The sequence below is a fragment of the Scylla paramamosain genome, chromosome 15 (genome assembly GCF_035594125.1).
Source record: "Scylla paramamosain isolate STU-SP2022 chromosome 15, ASM3559412v1, whole genome shotgun sequence".
In the NCBI taxonomy this organism is placed as follows: Eukaryota; Metazoa; Arthropoda; class Malacostraca; order Decapoda; family Portunidae; genus Scylla; species Scylla paramamosain.
This window is the reverse complement of record NC_087165.1, coordinates 15,561,012-15,588,511: the sequence shown is the minus strand read 5'-3', so window position 1 is coordinate 15,588,511 and position 27,500 is coordinate 15,561,012. Positions and strand designations below refer to the sequence as shown.

The window sequence follows — 27,500 nt, the reverse complement described above, 5'->3', positions numbered from 1 at the left end:
CATGAAAAATAGATGGAGGTATACATAATAAATATCACTCAGAAGGAGAAAGAAACAAGTAACACAACATTCATGAGCAGAGACAGAGGGAGCTAGACACAGAAATGTGAGTGTGTGGCGATGACAGATTGATGGCGGCAAGACACGGAGATAATAAAGCAGCCCAGACCAAGATTATTCTTCGTTGGACGATCGTCCAACTTTTCTCAACAAGTTATTTTTAAAGTCTATAAAAGTAAATACGGCACGTGCGCACGAGCATAAACACACATACACTCACACACACACACACACACACACACACACACACACACACACACACACACACCAAAGAAGACGCACACACACACACACACACACACACACACACACACACACACACACACTATTTACGGGAAGCTCGGGTTGCATTCGATTGATGGCATTAAAATTAGGAGGATTATTAGTAATTGGATTCAAACTAATCACAGGTAAGCCTGGGATATTAGTATGCACAGTGGTCCAGTGCGCGGTGGTCCTGGACGCTGCCGGCCTTTACGAGGCTGCACAAGGTCAGGTCTGTATATGTCAAATCGATCTGCCCCATGAGGAGTATGGCTGAAGCAGGAAGTGCATGGCCAAGAGTGGCAGGAAATAGTTCTTAGAATACAAGCTGTAAAGTTTCTGTATGACATGATGATATTATAATAAAGTCAGTTTGCAGTGTCTGAGCAACTTAAAAATATATTTATGATACGAAGGAACATTTAATCAAAATTAAAAACAGGAACTGTTTGTGTGAAACCTTGGCAAGCAGTTATGAACTCCATGTAACTGCTGAAGATTTCAAAACACGGCCAGGAAGGAAAGGGTATGTAATAAATGTTCAAGTGAAGTGGAAGAAAAGAGCATCGTGTCGTTTCAGAGTGCAGTAACAAAGAAATAAGTCAGTTACAACATCATTATATCCCAGATAATTTCGGGATGCAGCCAAAAAAGAGAAAAGGTAATTTTGTTAATGCAGACACTGTCATATATGTACTGGATGAGTGCATTTTTTTTTTTTTTCGTGCTATACTTTTTTTCATGATACACTCAAAAAGATCGAGTGATTAGTAATGTACAACATACAGGAGTGTGTATCGTTACCTGCTATTTTGCAGAGTTGCTCCTGTGCTTTTATTTTGTAAAACGCTTGAGCTTCTTTACTCATTTCATTTTTACTTACACAGACAAGCAAACAAGAGAACAAACAAACAAAAACAAACTAACAAAACATACGCACGCGCGCACACACACACACACACACACACACACACACACACACACACACACACACACACACACACACACACACACACACACACACACACACACACAAGCACAACAGTAGGTATCAGTGCAGCAGAGATTCCGCGTCCCTGCTGTTGTCTGATCGAAGGAGGCGCTGCGGAAGTAAATAAAATAAGGGGAAAATAAAGCCGTCAGTGTAAGGCGGCGTGATGAACGGGATGGCCGCATCAAAGGACGACTCGCGCGGCCTTAATCACTCTGTTCGGAGTCTCCTCTTGAGCGAACCAACCAACATTACGCTGGAAATTTGAGCCCCAAAGCACTTTGTTGTGGTTCCACTAAATTACTGGATTTAATGGTTAAAACCTCCTCCTACTCTCCCAACCCCCCTTCCCCTCTCCTCCTCCATTTTTCTCCCTCTTCTCTCCCTCCTTCTCCTCCTTTTCCTTCTACCTCTCTCTTCTATCCTCTTTCTCTCCCTCACCTTTCCCTCTCTTTCCGTTTTCTTCTTACTCTCTCCCCACCTCCTTCCTCTCCTTCACTTTCCCCTTCCCTTCTTTTCCTTCATTATTTCCCACTTCTATCCTCTTTCTTCTCCCTCACCTCCCTCCTTACTTTACCTTCCCCCCCTACCCGACTCCCTTCCCTCCTTAACCTTCCCCTCTTGCAACCTCTACCTCTTTCCCCGCTTCCCTGTCTCCCTGCTTTTCCCTGAATCTTGTTTTCCTATCCCTTCTAAGAACCCTCCACCTTTCCCCCCCGATTTCTCGTGACTGTTTCCCCTCCTCACATTTCCCATACCTTCCCTATTCTCCATTCCTTGCTCTCCTCTCCTCTGTTACTCCCTCGTTCTTCCATTTCTCGTTATTCCCACCTTCTTGCAACTCTCTCTCTCTTTCTCTCTTTCTCTCTCTACTCTCACTCCCTTCCCTGTGTAATTTCCTTTTATCTCCCATTCTTCCAGTACCCCTGCCATTCCACCATAGGGTCTTGCCACTCTGTATTCATTCCACTCAGCACTTTTTTTCCCTCCTCCCTGTTCCTCTCATTACCCAATCCTTGTCTCCTGTCCCTTTCATTCCACTTTTAGTTTCTTTCTTCCAGTCTGCCCACTCCTGGTCTTTCACACTGATTATCCCCTCCCGTCTCCCTCCTCCTCCTCTTCCTCCTCCTCCTCTTCCTCCTCTCCTTTCTGATCTTTTGCTCCTTCCCCCTCTCCTTTTACTCGACTACCTCACACTCACCCCATGTTCCTCTCTCCCTCTCTCCCTCCCTCCATCCCTCCATTTCTTCCTTTCTGGTCGTCCATTCTGCGTTCCTGCCACCTGCACGCCAAAATGGAATATAATGACACGAAACAAGAATTAATTGTCCTCGCAAAGACTGTGAAGGATTAAGAGAGAGAGAGAGAGAGAGAGAGAGAGAGAGAGAGAGAGAGAGAGAGAGAGAGAGAGAGAGAGAGAGAGAGAGAGAGAGAGAGAGAGAGAGAGAGAGAGAGAAACAATGGGCCGGGAAATTTACGGAAGAGCATTGGAGGCAAGAGAAACAGAGGTGAGAGACCAAAAACATGAAGGTGAATGTACATGAAAAGATCCCTCCCCTCCCTCCCTCTCCTCTCTCTCTCTCTCTCTCTCTCTCTCTCTCTCTCTCTCTCTCTCTCTCTCTCTCTCTCTCCTCTCTCTCTCACTCTCTCTCTCTCTACAAGCTCGTATGAAAGAGGAGGTCTCACAACAACTTGCTCCCTTGTCCAATAACCTTGTGAACCCAATGGCGCCGACGCTCAGTATCAGGCGGGGGAAGATAGTGCCACCATCAGGCAGGGACCTCAGCGCTGGAGTCATGCCGAGAGACTTATTGGATGCTGCGTAAGGAGAGGAAGAGGCGAGCAAGCAGGCAGGCAGGCAGGCAGGCAGGCAGGCAGGCAGGCGGGTGGTGGCGAGGATCTCTTTCTAGCCAGCGTTACCTTGCGGGGCCCAAAAAGACCAAGTGCGGAGATATCGAGGAACTCCAAAGAGCAAGGTGCGAAGTAAAGGAGGGACGCAAGGAGGAAAGAAAGGAATAAAGGTGCTGCAGTAAGAGGAAGGCGGCGGTGGTGGTGGTGGTGGTGTGTGGTGGAGGAGGTGAAAGCTAACGAGAGGGGAAAAGGTGAAAAGGGAGAAAAATACCGCGTATACAGTGAGTGGAAGGAGAGGTGAGAGTAGAAAAGCTGAGAGGGGAGGAGAAAGGAGAGGTGTGTACTGACATAAACGCTCTTATGTACACTTCACTGTCTATATACACCTTGTTAATCTTGACATCCATGTGTGTATACGCTCGGAGAAAGAAAATAAAAGAAGCAAGGCACAAATTTTTCCGTCGTTCCTCGCTCTCGTTTCAGGCGCAGGAGTAAAAAAACCGCTAGGTGGACGTAAAGGAAGAGAAAAATAAGTGTGACTGTAATGAAAACGAGATTCACTGGCAGAAGTTCATACAGTCTGAGTTATAAGTTCTCTTCTTTCACGGGCGGGTATCAGGACAAGCAGGGAGTGTGCGTGGACTCCAGAAAACACCGCCGCCAGAGTTCGTGTTTGTAGAATACTATACACGTATTTGCTGAGTGGAAAGAGCGGCTGGTGAAAACAAGTGGAGGACCGAGTGCAACCAGGATAGGGTCGAGATGTATTGTTAGCGAGATAGGAAAGGGCATACCCCGACACTGAAGTAATTACTCTGATAGATGCACGTGGTGGTGTGGCTAGATGGAATACGCAGATAGATGGCTAGACAGATGCATGGATAAGCAGATAAGTGTACAGGTTGGGAGATTTAAGGACTGACTGATCGGACTGATTGGTAATAAAACATAAAAATAAACGGGTGAATACTGCATATTTGGATGAAAATGTGAAGACAGATATGGTGAAGAAAACATAACGGATAGATGTACAAGTTGTTAGATAAAAGAACCGATCGCTTGACTGACTGCTTGATAAGCATGTAGTTACTGACACACGATAACACTGCAAAGATGGATCAATAAACAAATACATAGCTTGAAATCACAGTTCTATATTAAATAAAGAGCCAGTAATAATGCAATTAACCCCAGCCTATGGAACTGATTCATAAAAGGAAAAAAAAAAAATGAAAAGAAAAGACACACTGAGGAATTAAGTGAAAGTGAGTGGCGGATTGCTGACTGGACTCACCCCGAACAGCCGGCCTCCGAGCAGCCTGTGGGAAGACCTCGGCTGTGCACCTTCCCCGAGCCTGAAATAGAGAGACAAGGAAGATTTTAGAGGCAGTTCCCAAGGTGCGTTATGCGGGTCCTGTTTGCGAAACGTTTATGTCGGTGAAAATATTTCCCACCTCATATTCCACATATTTTCATTTTTGATATGGTATTAAATGAAAAAAACTTAAATGACATTGTAAACGAAGGTAAATACTTCTCTTTTACTGACACACATAAAATTTAAAATTCCAAAGGAGTTTCAGAATTTGGCATCTTTCTGTTGCACATATTCATTATTTTTTTTTTTATGGTATTGAATAAAAACTTGAACTTACAGATATAACCATACAGGTGGATACAAGTTTCTTTTCACTCCCATCACAGAAAAAAAAAAAATTGAAGCTTCCGGAAGGGCTTCATTATTTCACTTTTTTTCATATTGTACACACCTCCCTTTTCGGTGCAGTAATGAATGCAAATTCAAATAACAAATATATAAACAAACGAATATTATTTTTTTCGTTCTTGTCAAACGTAAAAAAGTTCCCAAAGGCAACAAGGTTTCAGTATTTCACTTCGTACTATATACGTTTGTTTGTTTTTTCAATGCGACACTAAATAAAAACGAAAGTGATAGACTTATAAAAATACGAATGGATATGTACAGTATTTTGTTTATATTCCCACTCGTCGCATATGGAAATCCAGGCTTCTAGCGGAGGTTCCGTATTTGCACCAAAACGGACTATTTCCCTGCTACACCAGCACAGCTCTCACCTGCCACTGCCACTGAAAGCCTGAGAAACTTAATTAAGCGAGGACCAAAGTAACGCGCAGCTCAGCCGGTGCTCTCGCCTCACCATTGCCGATCACTTCCTCTATTTACACCTTCAAGACAAACACGCCACACCTGCTTCCCTCTTGCATTGAGTTCTCTAGTGCGCGAGGCATTACGTTACATTTTTTTTTTATCTTCATATAACTTTACCCTGACATTATGAAACTGCTCCCTTTGTATACCACCCTGCAACGCCCTGTCTTGCTTCACCCTGGCTTGGTCTTACTCGTCCCTGGTCTTGCAGTACCTTACCTTACAATACCAGGTTTTGCAGTTCTCTAATTTTACAGCACCCTAGCAAAACTCTGTGCACGTCCTCTCACTTCCCACTGCACCACATTGGCCCTGCTGAATCACCCTAACCCTGCTACCCCACGTTAATCCTGCCCTGCTATACCGTTTCCTGTTTATCTCACAGTACAGGGAGGAAATAGTGAGAATAGTGTGTCTTCTAAGTGCCAGTGATTATTTTGTAGTCTTACATAAAGGTGTTTGTTTCAAAATATCTCTCTAGAGGGATATAATCTTCTTAAGGTTGTTTCTCTGATTGGAGTTTATGCATGAAAGCCTGACCAAGCAGATTCGTATTTGCTTCAGATATTTTGGTCCTGAAAGAAAAACGATACACTTTATGAAACTTTGCCATACATTAAATGACATTAATATATATTTCTCCTACGCTGTTTTATTTTCAGACCCAAGATAAAATCCGCTGAATTAGAATATCTTATATATGTATTCATTTTTCACTCTCCCATTTTTCAGTTCTTGGGATTTTTTTCTCCTCGCGTCCGGACAAGTCATCAGTCAGTCAGCGGCAGCAACATTACCGGCAGGCCAAGAAAAGAACACACCACACCAGGCGAGGGAGAAAACACCTCAAACATTCATATATCCTGATGAAGATAGAGCATACAAATCTCAGAGCTTCCCAAATTTTCTCCGAGGGCAAAGTTTTCTTGCACCATTTTTCATCTCACCATCTCATCATTTCATCATCTCCCACTTATACATTTATCCCGACCATCACTAACCCGGTCTATGCTGCACCACCACCACCACCACTACCACCAACACCACCAGCACGCGAGGCAGCATGTACGAGTATACACCTACCTATACTTTGACCGTCCTGCCACAGTTTATCTCCCCCTTTAGGTTTATGGCTATTTGTTTATGTGCACAAGTGTTGTTAGTTTCTGTTATGCGTGTTTGCTTTTTACTGAGGAGAGACAAGTGTGTGTGTGTATGTGTGTGTGTGTGTGTGTGTGTGTGTGTGTGTGTGTGTGTGTGTGTGTGTGTGTGTGTGTGTGTGTGTGTGTGTGTGTGTGTTTACGAGTCAAGGCCCGAGCGGCATCTAATAAATGTCACTCTATCAAGTTCATTATAAAAATTTGCTCGTGTTTTCTCAATATAATACACATTTTCTTCGGATTTCATACTTTTTTCATCGGTCAGTATTTCTTCTTAATTTTACTACTTGCACATAAACAAGATCTCTCTCTCTCTCTCTCTCTCTCTCTCTCTCTCTCTCTCTCTCTCTCATCCTCTCTCTCTCTCTCCTCTCTCTCTCTCTCTCTCTCTCTCTCTCTCTCAACACGAATACACTCGCGCAAACAATCACTGAAGGGGAGGAACCAAAACACATTACTGATGACTGACCTCCCTTCTCCCAACCCAACCAACACAACGTTCACTTATGCCGCTGCCCTTCTTTTTCACCTTCCGCAAAAAAAAAAAAAAAAAACTCCCGAAGCACCTTTCCTTTTTTCACCTCCGAGATTCAACTAGCGAACAGAGATAGTAAAAAGTGTACAATGTGGGATCGTGCAGGGCGTGAGGTGGGCGTTGGGTCGTCTTGTAATGTAAATGAAGAAGATTAAGGAGGAAAGTCAGGTAACAAAACACACAGGTGTATAAGTAGTGAATAAGGTGCATTCATGGTTAGATGTCACCCCCATTTCCAGTGTGTTCCTAAGTCCCATGATCTACGAACTAAGAATATATCACGTCTCAGATTGCATAAGGAGTGTCAGCAGATCACACGACTTAACATAGAGAGAGGTAGCTGGACAATGTGGGAGTGAGTGTACATAGTAGGTTACTCGACTTCTGGCCGTGACTGTCCTATGGTATTCGTTGTGTTCATTCGTCACCTTGAGTTTATGGTGCACGGTGAAGGGATAAAGTTTCTATTCCAGCCATGCGTGTTTCAGAATAAACTGTTGCTGAGGGAGAGCAGCGCGGTGCTGCCGCCTCTCTGCACAATATATTAATGCTCTAGAATCACCGTATAAAATGAAGCGAATTGCGCGCACGCGATACTGGAATCAACAGCAAATTGGCGTGAATTATCAACATTCCAATAAGGAATATATTTATGAAAGCAAATTTGGACATCCATTAATAAGAAAAAAAAAACAGCAATATTTTACTAGAATTCCCGTATAAAATAAGGAGCAAATTACATATATACAACAATAGATCCAGCAAATTGGGGCGAATTATCAGCGTCCCTATGCAAAATATTCAACACCACTGAGTCAATAACAGAAAATAAAATGTGCGCCTCAACGATACTAATTTCCAGATAACGCGAATATAGGAGAGAGTTTCTGCTCGGAGCGATACAAAAACAATTGAAGTCATTTTAGTCGAGATATGGCTATGGATTCAAAACCGATCGCTAATGACATTCGAATTACATCATGAACAAAACAAACACGACATGGTGTAATCTGCTACCGTATATTTGTTGCAATGCATTTTTAAGAGCCGCGCGACAGACAACAGCGTGCGCGCCATCAAGCGAGGGCCACACATTTTTAAAAACGATTTTCACCATTTGTATACCTGCCATCGCTATCTCTCTCTCTCTCTCTCTCTCTCTCTCTCTCTCTCTCTCTCTCTCTCTCTCTCATCTCTCTCTCTCTCTCTTTAAGACGGGTGTATGAGAGAGAGAGAGAGAGAGAGAGAGAGAGAGAGAGTGAGAGAGAGAGAGAGAGAGAGAGAGAGAGAGAGAGAGAGAGAGAGAGAGAGAGAGAGAGAGAGAGAGAGAGAGAGAGAGAGAGGAGAGAGAAAGAGAGGGAGAGAGAGAGATCGAACAAACACTACGATATTAATAATTGATCTAAACCAAAAAAACATAAATGCAAACTTGAAAACCTCCCGCCATAACCGATAAGGCCATCCACTAAAATGAACTTCAGGGGAAAGAAAACGCAAAACAAATCACCGTCACAACTCCATAAGCAAAGGTCAATAACTGAAGATCACTGCTTTAAAAAACCGCCCGCAGTTTTCATCTCACGGCCAAACAGATAGGAAGACGAGGACCAAACTCCGATATCGATAGAAAGTAATAAGAAAAATAAAAATGATATCCAATGCATACCGAACTATCTAGTGATATTGAATTTAATATCGTGTGTGTGTGTGTGTGTGTGTGTGTGTGTGTGTGTGTGTGTGTGTGTGTGTGTGTGTGTGTGTGTGTGTGTGTGTGTGTGTGTGTGTGTGTGTGTGTGTGTGTGTGTGTGGAGTGCGTGAGCGTGTTGTAAAAATGCGTCTCACACTTATGCATCTACTGCCTGCGCGCCTGAACGCTTACCCTGCAGTCCTCTCTCACTTCCAGGGCCGTTTCCAGGAGCTGTTCCCAGAGACCCACTTATTATTATTATTATTGGTGATTCAGCTTTTAGTTCCTTGGTCACGGCTCCAGGTCCACTACTACACTGCACGGGAGGGACTCGGCTCGGGGGTTTTCCTATCACGATTATCTTTATAGATTTTCTCTCTCTCTCTCTCTCTCTCTCTCTCTCTCTCTCTCTCTCTCTCTCTCTCTCTCTCTCTCTCTCTCTCTCTCTCTCTCTCTCTCTCTCTCTCTCTCTCTCTCTCTCTCTCTCTCTCTCTCTCTCTCTCTCTCTCTCTCTCTCTCTCTCTCTCTCTCTCTCTCTCTCTCTCTCTCTCTCTCTCTCTCTCTCTCTCTCTCTCTCTCTCTCTCTCTCTCTCTCTCTCTCTCTCTCTCTCTCTCTCTCTCTCTCTCTCTCTCTCTCTCTCTCTCTCTCTCTCTCTCTCTCTCTCTCTCTCTCTCTCTCTCTCTCTCTCTCTCTCTCTCTCTCTCTATATATATATATATATATATATATATATATATATATATATATATATATATATATATATATATATATATATATATATATATATATATATATATATATATATATATATATATATATATATATATATATATATATATATATATATATATATATATATATATATATATATATATATATATATCATATATATAGAATCCAGGATAGAAACATTTGCGTGTGTGCTTTCTTAATTAAGGTCCGCACATCATTATCGGTTTTTATTCTGAAGCAAGACGTAATCACGGGTCACCCTCCCTCCCTCCCGGTGGTTGCGCCGCCCATCTAGTGCTGCGTCCCCGCGGCAGCTGGTATGGTTCCTCGCGGGAACTCGTCCAAAGGACCTCATTTCCTTGAGCTGAAATTCTGTCATCAAAACTAATGAAGCTAACTTCGGCTCTGCATGAATCCCCGCCAGGAATGTAACATTTTCACATTGCACTCAAAATCCTGCGGCATTACATAACGGTATATCTTCTTCTTCTTCTATTATATATATATATATATATATATATATATATATATATATATATATATATATATATATATATATATATATATATATATATATATATATATATATATATATATAATTATATATATATATATAAAACTTGAGGCTGAGCCAGACAGAATCTCAGATTGCACAGGAATGTTGTAGACACAGCAGCGCTTTCTTCATCTTTACCTAAACAGTGACGGTCTGGGACACACACATCTCATCTTCAACCTCCAACATTGCAGGCATTGAAGAGACTGATGTCAAGAGTTGCTTTGTCCTTCACTGCACGCTACGGCCGATTGCTGCTACTCAAACTCAGAAAACTATTAAAAACTCCTGTACAAGAGGGACAAAGCAGCTTTTGACATAAATTTCTTAAATGTTTGCAAGGTTGGAGCCTGAGGATGGGACGTGTGTACCGAAACGTCAGGGTGTGAATAAAGATGAAGAGTGTAACTGTGCTTACTCATTCTTCGGCAATACTGCTTCCTCCCTCTTGGAGTCTAGACCAAGCGAGATTGAAGACGAACAACGATAATCCCGGCGTTCCTGTTAGATCATCGTCTGGACGATCAGATAGTCGATTGGAGCAAAAGACTGCAGGACTGGATCCTAAGACATAGGAGGCGCAGTAAAAGGGAAATCAGTCAAGATGATGAGGTTGGAAAAATTTAAGCTGAATTTGGAAGAGAATCACACAGTACAGTGACTCGTGGCACAGTACAATTACGTGTGACAGGTGCAGTGACTGTCACAAAAAAAAATTACTTATAACACAGTACAGTGACTCATAACACAGCCTCGTGACTCACAGAGTCGTACCTTGACTGCCGGCACAGTACTGTGACTGACAGCACAACACCGTGTCTCGTGGCACAGCACCGTGGTTCTTGGCACTGTATAGTGTCTCGTGGCACAGCACCGTGGTTTCTGTCAAAGTAGTGTCTCGTGGCACAGTATCGTGACTGACAGTGTAACATCGTGTCCTCGTGGCACAGCACCGTGGCTCCTGATCGCGGCCCATCGCCATGACTTCTGAAGAGGCTGAAGACAACCCTTGTCCAGCAGTGAACTGGTAATGACCTTTTCTGTCTTTCAATGAGACTGTTTGTTCCTCTCTTAGGATCAGTTCTTGGAGGGAAATCGTGTTAAGTACTTTCGTAATTGTTTCTTCTCTCACATTGCTTGCTTTTTTTTTTTTTTTTACTGTGAATATTTATGGATTTTGACATTACTTAATGTGCAATACTACCAGTTATTTAAACAATACTATTTCACTCACGCGCACTGCAAAGTGGATACACCCTTGTTCTGATATCGATTCAACAGAAACCCGCAAATTATTGTTGGTTGAATTCATCACTGGTGGGGGAAATTGTTTCAAAAAGCGCTTCTAGCTCACGAACAACTTCCTGGCAGCATTGAATTTTTTGATGCCACAATATTCAGTACACTCGACTGTCCTTTCTGCATTCCTGGACTTTCCCATTTGCTGACAGAGTACAGGAAGAAAAAGTAATCCATACATCTGCAGGGCATTCCTCTAACTGCCTCCCTTCCGTATCATACACACACACACACACACACACACACACACACACACACACACACACACACACAGAGAGAGAGAGAGAGAGACACACACACACACACACTTCAGTGTAACAGTTTCATGCCTTCACAGAAGTAAGTCTTGCTTTACAAATGGCGAGTGCAGCTGCAAACAGCCACCAACGTGTCTTAATGGAGTGGTGTTGGAGGGAAGCTGGATGTGCGAGTTGAACTAAAAAAAAAAAAAAAATATTAAGAGAAAAAAAGAAACAAACATTACATCCCACACACTAACAACAGTGGGCGCCTGAGGCTGGAACGAGGCAGCAGGAAGGCGAGGGCAGCCGACCTAGTTAGGAAGTTGTTTCCGTCAACATGCGGCATACATTTCCTTCAGAACGAGGTGCCCCGTTTCCTTCAACACGAAATGTATACTTGTTTCCTTCAATACGAGGTACTTATTTCCTACAACGAGGGTACCTTTTTTCTTTTAATACGAGATACCGGTTTCCTTTCAACACAACCCACCTGTAATCGTAAATCCACCAAAAGTTAACGCTTCCCTTCCTTTCCCTTTCCCTACTGAACCTCACAAACCAACTGAGCATAATAGAGGATGAATACAGAGCGGAGGATCCCTGTTTGTTGTCAGGGTGGTGAGGGTAACAAGCAGCGAGGGGCCTGGAAAGTGTTGGCATGTCGTCAATGAAAGCCAAAGAACGAATGGAGATGATGAAATACTTTATTATTATTATTATTATTATTATTATTATTATTATTATTATTATTATTATTATTATTATTATTATTATCATTATACGCGTGTAACGTGAAGCAATGGACAGATGCGTGGTTGGCAAGACGTACATTTCTCACCATCACCTCAGGCACTGCAGCAAGTTGGACAAGATGGATGTATTGAAACAAAAAAAAAGATGGTAAAGTTTTAGCTATTCTCTCTCTCTCTCTCTCTCTCTCTCTCTCTCTCTCTCTCTCTCTCTCTCTCTCTCTCTCTCTCTCTCTCTCTCTCTCTCTCTCGCCAACGCAAACAGATGAAAGCCTTATTTTTCCAGCCGATGTGGAGTGTGGACTTTACAGTTAGGCACGCGCGAAGATAGGAGGAGATAGCAGGTATGTATGGGCCAGCTTGTGTAGGGCGGCGTGGCGGCAGGGCGGCGCTGTGTGATAGGGCGAGTTGTGCTGTTTGCGGAGCAGTAAAGCATAATTGCATACCTTATCACGTAAGTGTTTGTGTGTGTGTGTGTGTGTGTGTGTGTGTGTGTGTATGTGTGAGTGTGGTCTGTGTGTGTATGTAAGACAGACAGGCAACAGACAGACAGACAGACTGGCAAAGACAGACGGACAGACAGAGACGGACAGACAGACGCCAGAAAGAAAGACAGACAGTCAGACGGACAAACAGACAGAGAGACGGACAAATGCAGGAGACAAGACAAGGAGACAATGAGAAACACACACACACACACACACACACACACACACACACACACACACACACACACACACACACACACACACACACACACTCACACACACACACACACACTTGCTCAGACGTGAAAAGAGAGAAGGCAAGACAAAGAGAAAGGAGAAGAGAGCAAAGTGAAAAAGAATTACGTAAAAAGAAAAACTAAGGAAAAGAGAAAGAACAAAACAGGAGAAGTATAAAAAGAGAAAATGATCTTAAAAAGAAAAGCGGGAAGCGGAGCACAGAAAAAAAGAGAGAGAAAAGAGAAGGAATGAAAGATAATAATGGAGAGAGAGAGAGAGACAGAGAAAGACAGAGAGAGGAGAGAGACAGAGAGAAAGACAGAGAGAGAGAGAGAGAGAGAGAGAGAGAGAGAGAGAGAGAGAGAGAGAGAGAGAGAGAGAGAGTGGAAAGAAGGACAGACAGAAACAGTCAGACAGACCGAAAACCAGAAAAACAGAAAGGAAAAGATAAAAAAATATATATAAACTAAAACTGAGGGAGAATGAACAACAGGAAAGATAAAAAGAGGGAAAAGAATAAAACGAAAGTAAGTGAACAGAGTAAAAAATATCAGAGAAGAAAAGAAAGAAGAGAAAAAAAATGGACAGGGAATAATGAAAAGAGTAACTGGAAAAACGAGATATATTGGAAGAAAGAGAGAAGAATGGAATAATAAATAAAGAAAATTAATAAAGTGGAGGAAAAAGGAAAAGACTATGAGAAACGAGAGAGAGAGAGAGAGAGAGAGAGAGAGAGAGAGAGAGAGAGAGAGAGAGAGAGAGAGAGAGAGAGAGAGAGAGAGAGAGAGAGAGAGAGTTGGTGATCAAAAATGAATATGAAGAAATAGAAAGAAGGTAATGTTTTCAGTTCTATCAGCCACTCCCTCCCTCTGCCTCCGGGTGTTCGCTCTCTGCCTCGCTTCATATTTTTCCCCTACAACACATTGCCAAACAACGCATCCCGTGCAATCCGATTTAACTTTTATACCTTGCAACTCTGAAATTCTTTACCTGATTCTACTCTTTCGCCTTCCTATGACTTCGGCAACATGACGGGAGCAGTACAAACACAACCTCTACAACTAAATTGGCTGTCCTGATTCATTACTGAACTTTTAAGAGGAACTAGCCTTTCAGGAAGCGCTCATTTAGTTACAAGTAGTCCTCAGCAAGTCTTCTTTTATAGACAGACACAAAAACTTCCAGAGGTCAGTGAATGTTTTCGTGGGTAACATTTCTTTTTTCCCATACTGCATTTCATTCGAAGGACCACCAGAGGTTTATAAAGATTTACACTGGCGTGTTTTCACTACCTCACAACGCCAGGGGCACATTCTCACCCTCCCCAGATTGTTTTGAGTTTAAAAATGCGTACTTGCTTTGGTTATTTCGTAAAAGCTACTTTGATATTGCTGTCTGCTTGCCTGCACCTATTAACGTAGGAATGCTTTAAACTGAGAAATCCACGAAATTACATGGGGAAATAGTGAATGTCCGTACTCCATACATGGAGGGATAAGACCCTTGTACAGAGTTAGCAGCTGAAGTCGTGCGAGAAAACTGGCGGAGACAACTCAGAACGCCTTACTTCATAGAACCTGTTTTAGCTAAAGATGAGATGTGAAGTTCCCAGTTTAAATCATTAGTAAAGAACAGACCGAGAATGTTCACTGTAGAGGAGGGGGACAATTGAGTATCATCGAAGAAGCTATAGTTATCCGGAAGGTTGTGTCGAGATGATAGATGGAGGGATTGAGTTTTTGAGCCATTGAACAATACTAAGTCACATATTTTGGAGAAATCTGAGATCAGGCGTTCTGTGACTTTCCTCCATGAATTGTTTAATTCCTGATTTGGATATGCTTTCAGGCTGTTTTCTTTAGAGACTGGCATTTTTAGAGGGTGCTTCTCCGCAACCATTTTCCTTTTTTTCTTTCTTTTTGTCCTTCGCCAGAGTCCCTCATGTGTATTTTTTTTTTTTAATAAACACAGTTACACGGTAATGTAAGACACTTGTTGATGTTCACGCCATCCCATCCATCCTTTTCGGTCTCATTCTGTTCATTGCAGGAATGTTGCTGCCAACACACAACATGCCGCCTCTTCAAACTTGCACGTAATGTACCAAAGGTTAATACCCTGGGTGAGGCATAAACATGTCCAAAAATTCACACCAGCATCCTGTTCCTCAGCCACTCTTTGCCAAATTATGGCAATGTGTATATTAGACGTGTGGAGAGAGAGAGAGAGAGAGAGAGAGAGAGAGAGAGAGAGAGAGAGAGGAGAGAGAGAGAGAGAGAGAGAGAGAGAGATTTAGATGGACAGGAATATTTTAATACATAAATCAGTAGACAGGCAGACACACAGACAGGAAGAAAACTGATAAATAATTTTGCAGGTTACTGGACACAAGTCATTTTTGTGAATTTTCGTAAAAGTATAATGAAAATAAATATGAATGAAAATCCTGCCTTAGACGTATACTAAAACTTAGAAACTCGAGCGCAATTTCTAGAACAAAGATAGTAGCCTTGCGTTTCCCGGACGGCTTTTAAGTCAGGGTTAAGGGGAAGCTACGCATTAGCTGACTGCAGGGCTTTTTCTCGCTTTTCTTTTTGCAAAAAACCTGCTAGTATGAAATGGTAGTGCAGAACTGTGTACACTGCCACTGGCTCTTTCAAACCGTGTATGAATAACATTAGATTTCCTGAATCTTTTCACTCCTTCTTTTCGTTATCCTCGTAACAACACATGCGTGATAAATATGAACACATGGAAATGTAATAAGAAGACTAATGAACGTAATATTTACCTCATTGTTGTTTAAAGTTTGTCTGAAGTTAAGCTTATTTTTTAAAAGTTAATGAGATGGTTTTCCTATCCCTACGCATCTACATTTATTGGGCCACTTTAAAGTTGTCATTCTGTATTCAGTATGATTTCATAACTTTCCCAGGAAAGAAGTTTTACAACTACTGCAATATAACCAATACAACAAATAATAACAATATAACCATGACATTGCTGTCACATCCACAACCACCATCATGATCATCAGTTACCACGTACAACAACAACAACAACAACAACAACAACAACAAAAACAACAACAACGCCACCACCTCCAACACCACCACCACCACCACCACTGCCACGAAAACAACAACAACAACAACAACAACAACAACAACAACAACAACAACAACAACAACAGCAACAGCAGCAGAAGTAGCAGCAACAACAACAACAACAACAACAATAACAACAACAACAACAGGTCCTGCACGATTTAGCTGCACACTAGGGGAAAGGCGGTCATCACAGGCACCGCCATCAAAATAATGACTGCAGTTCTCTCCTTTATTTATTTTATTTTTTTTTTCGTCTCTTTATCTTAATGAAGCGCAACTAGACGTGAGCCGTATAATAGAGAGGAAAGAAGTGGCGGGAGAGGCAGCGAGGGGGAGAGAGAAGGAGGGGAAATTGCAGAGATGATCAAACTTATGTGCTGTTCTCGCCTTCTACCAACGTTCCTGTTTCTCTTCCTTCTTTGCCATCACTTGCTGCATTTCTATGAGGCGGGAAGTTTCAGAGTGTGTGTGTGTGTGTGTGTGTGAGAGAGAGAGAGAGAGAGAGAGAGAGAGAGAGAGAGAGAGAGAGAGAGAGAGAGAGAGAGAGAGAGAGAGAGAGAGAGAGAGAGTCAGTTCATTCATTAACTGTGTACGAGTATAAGCGCAAGAAAAATCAACATGTGAATATATAAGAAGTGTATACACACACACACACACACACACACACACACACACATACACACACACACACACACACACACACACACACACACACACACACACACACAGACCAGCCAATGAATAACAGCCGGAGCCAAGATTCACGCATCAGACTGTTCGTTCTCTTGTTATTTCGTCAGCAAACACGGAGCGATTCTTTCTCAAACAGGGCATAGAGTGATGAAGTTTGCACCGTTTTTCCTTTCTTATTCCAATTTTTAAAGTCCAGTCCTGCAATGAGTTTAATTGGTTCATATTATGTTTTATACCAACTTTTTGACTACGTTGTTAATCCCCTAACTGCCGCGGCTTCTCGTCAAGCTCAATAAAGTCGTGCAGGTTCAGAGCGTAATTCTGGAGGGCACCATTGTCAGGAAAAATTGGCGATCAAGAAATTCAAACCATTTAGCGCTTTTAGACCAGCATTCAGAAACGTTCCGATCTCTCACCACGACTATTTTCAAAGGCCACTGAAGATGATTAGCCGGGTTCTCCTGTTGATAATGTAGAAGTCTTGTTAATTTATCACTAAAACAAAAACAAAAAAAAGAAATCTTTAAAAAACGTGAGACTTCAAAAGCCTTTTGAAAGTGGTCGAGGTGAGGCCATCAATGTTTCTAAATATGGTCCTTAGTCATTCTCTCTCTCTCTCTCTCTCTCTCTCTCTCTCTCTCTCTCTCTCTCTCTCTCTCTCTCTCTCTCTCTCTCTCTCCTCTCTCTCTCTCTCTCTCTCTCTCTCTCTCTTTTAATAATTGCGTTCCTCAGAAAAGTTATCAACCATCAGTCGCATCTTCTCACTCTGAACCTTGAGATCACCCTCCTCTCACACAGCAGCCCTTGCCTCCCACCATCGGCTCTCGCTCTTGAGTCTTGAGTGTTGCCTCTCCTCACACGTCGTATTACCGTGACGCCCCGCAGCTTTTATTTCTCTCTCCTCCTCGTCCGTGTTTGCTTTGGTTGCGTTTCCTGCATAATTAGTGTCATCTGGTGCGGGGCGTCGAAGTAAATATACTGCATCGCGGACTGAGCTTCTCCCCTCCATTATAATAATTTACGCAGCTGTTAACACGTGTGAGGCTCGGGGAGCTGCGCTTGTAAGACTACTACAACTGTATGTGTCACTCCTTTGCAGTTCTATCCACGCCCCTCTCATGCTGACTGGAGAGGCACGCGAAATATCTATTCCCTTTATCCGTCTACCTGACTTACACGAATGCTACTAATTAAACGGATTAATCTGTAGTAATAATTAATAAGGGAATTGTACGTGTGCGTTGTGAACCCAAAAAGATAATGAGATATCATACACTTGGGATTATCGTGACTTTTAATTTACATAAACTAAATATATATTGTCATATTTTTTTTTCTTTTTCTCTTACTTTATATCAGTAAAGCAGGAAGAGGAGCAAGGGAGCGACAGTGGACGAATGAACGAACAGCCTGACAATCCTTTTCTATATTCATACTTTTTTTTTCCCCTGCAGACACGGAGTCGAGTTCTATCTACTACTCTTTTTTCTTCATTCACCTTTTGTTAAATCCCTGGGAAAGCTGACCCGTGTCTCCATTTTTTATTATTGCTGGTATACAAAACAACAATGCAGCGCCTTTGTTTTCCGTTTTTTTTTTTTTTTTACTTTTATACAACAAACTCTTTTACAAGAGAGTGATGTGACACTACTAAAAGTTGTTGTTCTTTACTGCCTTCACAGGTTTTTTTTTTTTTTTCAACGAGACCGTAGAAGGAGTGATTTATTTATTTATTTTTTTTTCTCTCCTATATCGCCTCTTTTTTTTTCTTTTTTTTTGTAAAGTAAAGTATATATATAATGTTATGACACGTTTTCGGTAATGATATGAATTTTAATTAATGTTTCCTTCTCAGCCATATTACCTTGTGGTAGCAGGTGTATTATGCCTCTCACCTCAATCTGTGTAATTATAGATACTAACCTGTACGTAAACGAAACTGTACTCATCAGTGGAATGCCTAAGTAACCATTCAGTATCTACACATATCCGTGGTAAAAAATCAAATGCGCCTTTTAATACATCATGTGGCGAACTTCAAAGTAACCACAACATTTCAAGTGTATATCTCAACTTCAAGGACTTTTAACGATTCAGAAATTAAGCATATTACTGATTTACGTGGCTAATGTTCCTCTTCCTCTCTGATATATAAATACACGGTATATAAATACTTAGGCACATAAAATTTCACAACCTATTCCCTGAAAAAGCCTTGCGTAAAAAAAAAAAAAAATTTTAACACTTATTTAGGAACTCGTATTAATTACAGCCTGTGAGTGGGATGATGAAACTTCCCTTAAACCTTAGTACCGCAAGACTGACTGCAATATCTTTAATTGTCAACATTGTAACCTGTCTACTCCAGGGTCTCCTCTACACCCCAGTTATCAATCAGCCACTGAGGAGGACACACCCATATCCCGACACGTACTCTAATCCAGGTATACGTAGATTCCAATCGCATGAGGAGATGTGCACGTCTGGCGCCACACGTTCTCAAACTCATGTTCTAGATTGCTAACGCATGAGGGAGGATGCACTTTTGTCTTCACAAATATTCAAACTTCGGCTCTTGCATTCCCCCTACGCATGAGGGGAGATGCACGAGCCTCCACACCCTCCTCAAACTCAACTTCGTAGACTTCCAACGCATAAACGTCTAACACTGCACGCTGTATTCAAATCGAGGCTTCCAGACTCACAATGCAGCAGGCGTGTTGGTCAGTGCACTATATAAGTGATTTCACATAAAGAAAAAGTTGTACACGAATGCAATCCCTCTTTAAATCCACAGATAAAGCCATGATCAGGTCCATAGGAGATTATGGAACACATTCTCAAACGTTTCTACTCTAAATAGTCCTTAGGAAAAGTTACTGTAATCCCAGAGAATGTTTTCTTAATCTTAGTGATAGTCAAACATGAACTGTATACCATCAATAGAGAACAAACACCCATAAGAACCTGAAAGTCTTTGAAAACCGATTTTATTAAGAGCCCAAAGTGTTTCAAAACACGATTATTTGATGCTTCAGGCTAAAAAAAAAAAAAAAAAAGAGTTGAACAAACTATACAATACAACAATATCAACATCGAGTTTTTGGTAAGTGTAAGAAAAGACGCAATTCAGCGCAGCATTCGGTCTGAGTCTGAGTGTCTCGACACTCAGACGGTATAAAACATTCCGGTTTACGGGTTTGTGTCAACTGGATAAATTTAATAAATAATAATATCTTACAACATAGATTTTTTAAGGGGTTATTCCACGAGAGACGCAACTCAATACAACGTTCAGTCATTCACTTCTCGTTGCCTTCAGTCCGCAATACATCAATTATTCTCACGAGGAAAGAGTCAGGTGGCTGTCCTCGTTTCCTGTTCAAACCACAAAACATTACTGTAGGTGCTGAATGCAAGTATATTGTTTCTCCGTTTAGCATTTGCAACATTCAGCGTCACAAAAAGAAGTATTAACACTTTTGTCTTTCCCTTTTCTTCGAAGCGTCGCGTCCTGCACTGATTCGAGAGCTTTAATCACCCACTCATCCACAGGTACAGATCAATACCACATTTACCCACTTTCTATCCCGCACTTCAAGTTCTACGCACGTCTGCCTGAGGAGTATTACAGAATTCACCGAGGTGATCAAATTAAACAGGTGAACATGAAGGAAGCCTCCATAACACAATAACATGTTACGAAACAAAATGCCAACAAGTGAGCCAGTGCGAGCGGGCGAGTCAATGTAGCTACTGTATTCACGGTAAACGATCAAACAAAAAACTAATAACATGTTGTAACTCATTCACAATCTTAAGAATCACGTGTTGGACTCTTAATTGCCAGCTATAACCTTCCAGTAAAAGTTTACAGATCTTAAGGGCCATTTTCCGGATAACGTCGAGATCTTTCACACAACCTCATCGAGCTACTCAAGGAGACCAATAACTTCATGATGGAGAGAGAGAGAGAGAGAGAGAGAGAGAGAGTCTGTGTGTCTGTGTCTGTCTGTGTGTGTGTCTGTGTGTGTCTGTGTCTGTGTATGTGTGTGTCTGTGTATGTGTGTGTCTGTGTATGTGTGTGTCTGTGTATGTGTGTTTCTGTGTATGTGTATGTGTGTGTCTGTGTATGTGTGTGTGTGTAGGGGAGAGGGGTGCGCGTTGTGTGCGTGCCAATTGAAGTAACAAAGGATAAAAGTTAATAAAGGACTAATCTTTATGGCTCATGACAAAAGCAACACCCCAAAGGTTACCAATCCGAGGAGTGAAAAAGAGAAATCTAGGCCATCATTCCACCGCAGGATTTTCGTTCTTCCTTTCCCTTTATCTCGACGAAGACAAAGGACTATATTCTGAAACATTCCTGCACTGCTCTTCCATAACTTTCAGAAGGCTCTAGTTGAAGTTACAAGGGCTTTTAAGTTTTTTTTTTTTGCGATTCTAGTGACAGATAAACAAGATTTTTACATTACATACAGGAAAAACACTTTCGGGAACCAGGTTAGTCATCTCCGTGGCCTTTGAAAATAATCAAGGTGAGAGAGCTAAGCGTTTCAGAATACGGCCCAAAGCAAAGATGGAAGGGAAGAGAGTATACCAAGTCTCCTTCCTTCCTCCCGCCCTGGACGCCCCATAACCCAGTGCATTGCCTCAACTCAAACCGCACATTCACACTTAAATTCCCATAAAGCTTGGCCGGAAATAGCGCGCACAGCAAAAAAAACGGAGATTCTTTACGTCAAATCTCGTTTAGGAGTATTAAAAGTAAGCAAAGTAGGAGTGATCCGCGTATTTTTTTAGCCACAATATGAGAGACAGGTGTGTGTGTGTGTGTGTGTGTGTGTGTGTGTGTGTGTGTGTGTGTGTGTGTGTGTGTGTGTGTGTGTGTGTGTGTGTGTGTGTGTGTGTGTGTGTGTGTGTGTGTGTGTGTGTGTGTGTGTGTGCGTCTGTGTGTTTCAGCCAGAAGTGGGACGAAGTTAACATGTGTGAGAGAAAGATAGAAGAGGAAGAGGAGGAATGAATGAAATGAACACACAATGGAGAGAGAGAGAGAGAGAGAGAGAGAGAGAGAGAGAGAGAGAGAGAGAGAGAGAGAGAGAGAGAGAGAGAGAGAGAGAGAGAGAGAAAACATACACACACATAATGAAAGGAAGAGCCACAAGGGCCGGCACATCTCTCTTTAATTGTAAACAGAACCGCTACTAAATGCACCGCGAAGAGCCTCCTCCGCAACGGCAATGACTGGGGCGCGACGCTGCATCACCACCGCGGGAAGAGTGACGTACCTGCACCGTGAACGCAGCGACGGCCGGAAATGTAGAGATGCTGAGGTGAGGGACAGTGATGGCGCCTCCGTTATGGCAGCGTGGGAATGGCAGTGACGAGTTGGTATTATTATGGCGCTTGACGGTGTGCGGGGTGCCTGCTTCTGGTAGTTTTTAGTGAAGGAAGTGTAGAAATGCTGGGTAGCGCCGTGGTGATGATGGTGTTGTGGCGCGGTGGTGCGTGATAGTTGTGGTGTTTGCAGGCGGTGGTGTGTGTAAGGTTTTAGTTGTGCAGTGTGGCATGTGGGAAGCGGTGTGAGATGATTGTCGTGCCTGGAGGTGGTGATGTACGTGTGGTTTCTGTGGCGTGTATGTGGTTGTTTGGTGCAAGGGAGGGCCGAGATGCGCTGCGTGAAGTACTGGTGTGAAGGTTGTGCTGACGTTACGAGGTGAAGGAGAGAAAACTGCAGCGCACGAGGCTAAGGGGTAAATTAGATTCCGTTGCCTTGATAACGTTCTGAAGTGAATTGCAGCCGACGAATTACAGCAACAGCCAGTTCACCTGAATAAAGGGATGAAAAGGAAAAAGAATAAACGTCTGAAATAAAAGAATACTTGAACTCGAAGAAAACAAATAGGGACAAAATTTGGAAGGGGAGATAATGAAATAAAACTAGGATAGAGAGTGACAGCAAGTGATGTGGTGCAATGTAGTCCCTGTGTTTGGAAATGAGGCTGTAGTGAAAAATTAAGGCACGTATGCTGAGTATAGCGTGGTGTGGCGTTAACGTTGGCAGTGACAAGCAGTGTAGCAACAGAGACATGACGCTAATACACGTAACTTCTATGTATTGTAGGTAAGACTTTGTTCCTCTTAGCGATGTTACACAATGGCAGCGAATTCACCACTAAGTGAGGCATTCGACACATTGCTATTGTGTGCTATTCCGGCGAAGACTAAGAGCTCTCCTCGCGTATACAAGGTAAACATCCAAACGAAAACCTTTATTTGCCTCACCAGCTGAACAAGATAAACTGCAGCAATGCCTGATGAAGTGATGTATGCGCAGTTTGGACACGATAAATTATGGCTTCAAAATCTACTGCCCATTCGATACTCTTCCTGTTTAAAAGCGTCGGTCTCGCGAATTATCCCATTAGTTTGAATAGGGTCTTTAGTGTCAAATACCTGACGTGTTATTGTAATGGTGATAGACGGCGAGCGTGGGTGCGATCAATTACTGTGGAGGTGACTGACTGGGGTGCAGCTCGAAGTGCGTTTTGGTGAAGTGGACGAATTGTTGGTGGTGTGGGAGGTGGTGTGGGAGGTGGTGTGGCGGTGTGGCGGTGTATGTGGCATGGTGGTGTTATGCGTGCGTGGTAGAAGTGTGATGGCTGTTTTTAATATGGAAAGATAGGTTATCGCATAATAGTTGATAATGTTAACTATTGCTGACAGTACCTCGCACATATGGTCACATGCATACAGACGTTTATACAATTCATACATACAGAAGCATATATAGATACACATAAGCAAATGGTTATATGGTTAGTCAGACAGGCGGATAAATAAAGGTAGATAGATAGATAGATAGATAGATAGATAAATAAATAAATAAATAGATAGATAAACAAATACGTAAACATACGCTTACAACCCATGAGTAAATTTACCGGAAGGCCATCTCGAGGCTCCAGTGGTCAGCCATTCTTTACCTCTTGCAAATAGGAGGAGATTTTTATAGTGGTCCACCTCTCCCCCAGCCTCATATTACCCCGCGGCCAACCATCTGCTGGGAGCCACAAGTGAATGGCTGGTAGCATGCTGGTTCCGCTAGACCACTCGATTACTGGTCAAGATAGTCAGCCTTCGGTGGGACACTCAAGCAATTGACTCACCGAAATTATTAAATGAACTATCGTCCATTGTCCCTCTTTTCTCTCCCTATGGCCTTGTCTGGCAGCCTTTTATTCCGACACAAAGCGGCGAGATTGTGCAACAGGATACTAGGATTAAAACAGAGTTCAAATTTAATAACTATACACAAATCATAAGCACACAATAAATTACTTACGAGTAGTTAGTTTAATAACAAAAAAATGGGAATTTTAATATGATACAATGCAGTACAAGTACAAGTCTACATGGAAAACAATTAATATCTATCTCTTGTGTAAATCAAAACAAAAACCTCTTGCCTCTTCAGGGCCACCCATAAGTTACTCTACAAGGACGCCATCACCTACAGCAGTCTGACAAGAGCCCATATCCTATGTCAAGTGGTGAATATCACGAGAATATTCACCCTCGCAAAACCACTCACAGGCTTGCTGCATCAGACGCTGAGAGCCCTCCCAGCTGGCTTCACCTACCGATGCCATTCATCCCGTGAAATACGCAACAGTCCTCATGAACATTCACTCTTTCTACGGTTCTTGTTGCCCTCTCTTACAGACCAAAGCACCGCATTAAGTTTTGCAAGAGCGAGCACGATTACACACAGAGCGTCACTCCCGAGAGAGAACTTAAAAAAAAAAAAAGGAAAGACTGAGGTGGGAGCGAAATGTAGAGAACACTATTCCTGGCAGTGATATTTCTATCTAAACAATACAGGCCAAGGCACCCCATTAAATTTCGCAAGAGTGAGCATGATTTTACAGAACGTCGCCTCTGAAACAGGACACAAAAATCAGGAAAGACTGAGGCGACCCTGGAATGTAACATCAAGGAACTACAAGGAAAGTAAATTACAAAGAAGAAAAATGAAAGAGTAACAGATGAGGAGAATGCAAAGGAGATAATTATACGAGAGCCTGAAGCAATACAAGGAAGTGAAGAGATTTTTGGAAGTACAGAATGCTAATCGTGACTCTTAACAGCAACAACCTCTCGGTATAAACCAATCAGATCATTTGTATACCAAGAAAACAAGCCAGGTCAAAGATCCACGAGTCTCATTGCCATTCATACACCATTCCAAAACACACACACAGCAGTCACTACCCACTCTCTTTAAATGGCTCCGCGTCCCCTCTGATGCTCCTTCACCCCTTTCCCCAACCCTCCCTTGCCCAAGCGTGATCCTTTACTCCCACCTGGCCTCCTCCCCTTCCCAATCCCTCTCCCTTGGTCGCCAGATGCAGTAAAGACAACCAGGGAGAGAAAAATTCACGATAGCGACCGTTTTCCAATAGAGAAGCGATGCGTCGAGAAACACTTTTTGTTGCCCGTTACAGAGAGAGAGAGAGAGAGAGAGAGAGAGAGAGAGAGAGAGAGAGAGAGAGAGAGAGAGAGAGAGAGAGAGAGAGAGAGAGAGAGAGAGAGAGATTTTTATTGGCCTTCCTTTAGTTTTTTGACGTCCATTGTTATTCCGACAGCTTCCCCAACAAAAACAAATCCCGTTGCATATTCATTATCTTTCCTCAGTAGTGGGTAGTAATAGTAACAGTAGTAGTGGTTGCTGTTGTTGTTGTTGTTATTGTGTTGTTGTTGTTGTTGTTGTTGTTGTTTTTGTTTTTGTTGTAAAGAAGCAGCAACAACAGCAACAACAGCAGCAGCAGCAGCAGCAGCAGCAGTAGTAGTAGTAGTAGTAGTAGTAGTAGTAGTAGTAGTAGTAGTAGTAGTAGTAGCAATAGCAGTAATAGTAGTAATAGTAGTAGTAGTAGTAGTAGTAGTAGTAGTAGTAGTAGTAGTAGTAGTAGCAATAGTAGTAGTAGTAGTAGCAGTAGCAGTAGTGGTAATAGTAGTAGCAGTATTAGTAGTAGTAGTAGTAGTTACTATAGTTGTGGCGGCAGCAGCAGCAGCAGCTGTTGTTGTTGTTGTTGTTGTTGTTGTTGTTGTTGTTGTTGTTGTTGTTGTTGTTGTGGTTGTTGTTGTTACTGTTGTTCTTATTGTTGCTGTAGATACTGCTCGTTTTATTCAGCAGCAGTAGTAGTAGTAGTAGTCGTAGTGCTTCTAGTAGTAGCACTAGTTGTAGTAGTAACAGCAGCAGCAGCAGCAGCAGCAGCAGCAGTAGTAGTAGTAGTAGTAGTAGTAGTAGTAGTAGTAGCTGTAATAATAGTAACGATAGTAGTAGTAGTGGTGGTGGTGGTGGTGGTGGTGGTGGTGGTGGTGGTGGTGGTGGTGGTGGTGGGTGTGTTGGGGTTGATAGTAAGAATAGTGCAGTAGCAGCAGAATAGTATCAATAAGGAAAGTAAAAGCAAAATTCAGAGAAAAGATAAACATGAAAACAGAGCTGCCACATTTTTCTTTTTAAGATTCGTCAACTGCACGAGTGTTAAAAATGCAATGCATACGAAGCGTTTTGCTTGTGGCTTTACCGTCCAGAGTGGAGCAGGGCCTGGAGGAGGCTTGACTGTTGCGCGGGGAGAGGCGCGCGTGCTCGTTTCAATTGGCTGTCTTTATATTCAACCTCTTAGTTGCAGATATTTCCACCGTCGGCATATTTCCGATTCTTCCTCCTTTTCCTCCTCCTCCTCCTCTTCCTCCTCCTCCTCCTCCTCCTCATCCTCCTCCTCCTCCTACTCTTCATACCTCTTCTACTTATCCTCGTCCTCCGTCATTCACCTTTTCAGATGGGAAAAAAAAAAAAAGACAAGCTTGCGTTCAATACTGGAGGGCTGACATGAGTACTTACGTGAGTGACTATCACATATGCGCACACGCGCGCACACATACATACACACAGACACACACACGAGAGAGAGAGAGAGAGAGAGTAATCCTAAGCACCTACATACAAAAGTCATTTTCATTATCACCAGCTCACACAAACAATTTTTCTCTCTCGTCATCAACCTCAACGCCATTTTCTCTCTTGCGTGCACTTCGTTGTGCATTTTGACGATATGTTTCTCTTCGCTTGGCTTGCAAAGGAAAGCATTTTTCTTTTTTTTTTATAGTTTGATCCACAAATTCGAGGGAGTGGAAGGAAGTTCGCCGATTTCCAATACCTTCCGTAGTGATGATCCTCCTTCACGCCGCGTCTTCTTTTCCCTCCTATCAATATTCCTTTCCTTTAAATGTATCGGATTTCTTAAGAAGTCCGCTGATATCTTATACGTTTTCTGTTCATTTGCCTTTCAATACTGCCGAGTTGCAGAATCAATCTCATTTCCCTCTATCGCTGCTTTTGAAATTGGTCTCTCTTCGGTTTATAGTCGTGCAAGTAAATTCTTTCATCACCACAGACATCGTTATCATTCCTACTGCTACTGTCGATGAGATGCCGTGTGTGCTCCGTTCATTGTCCTCTTCATCAAGGCTGCAGAATTAATCTCTTATAATCACTGAAATTGGCTCATCTTATTATTTGCTCTTGTTAAAGCAAAAAAAGAAAAAAGAAAAATCAAGATCAGCAACATTATCCTCGTTGCTATTATTA

The 27,500-nt window shown here is 42.4% G+C and overlaps 1 protein-coding gene across 2 annotated transcripts in view; it reads right to left on the bottom strand.

The window, feature by feature from the left end:
• The window catches only part of LOC135107526 (uncharacterized), a 114,856-nt gene that overhangs the window by 59,217 nt on the left and 28,139 nt on the right, over window positions 1-27,500 (bottom strand). For both annotated transcript variants that reach the window (XM_064017489.1, XM_064017488.1), the window contains exon 2: window positions 4,461-4,521. In XM_064017489.1, the coding sequence (XP_063873559.1) occupies window positions 4,461-4,521 (61 nt within the window). The remainder of the gene's footprint in view (window positions 1-4,460; window positions 4,522-27,500) is intronic.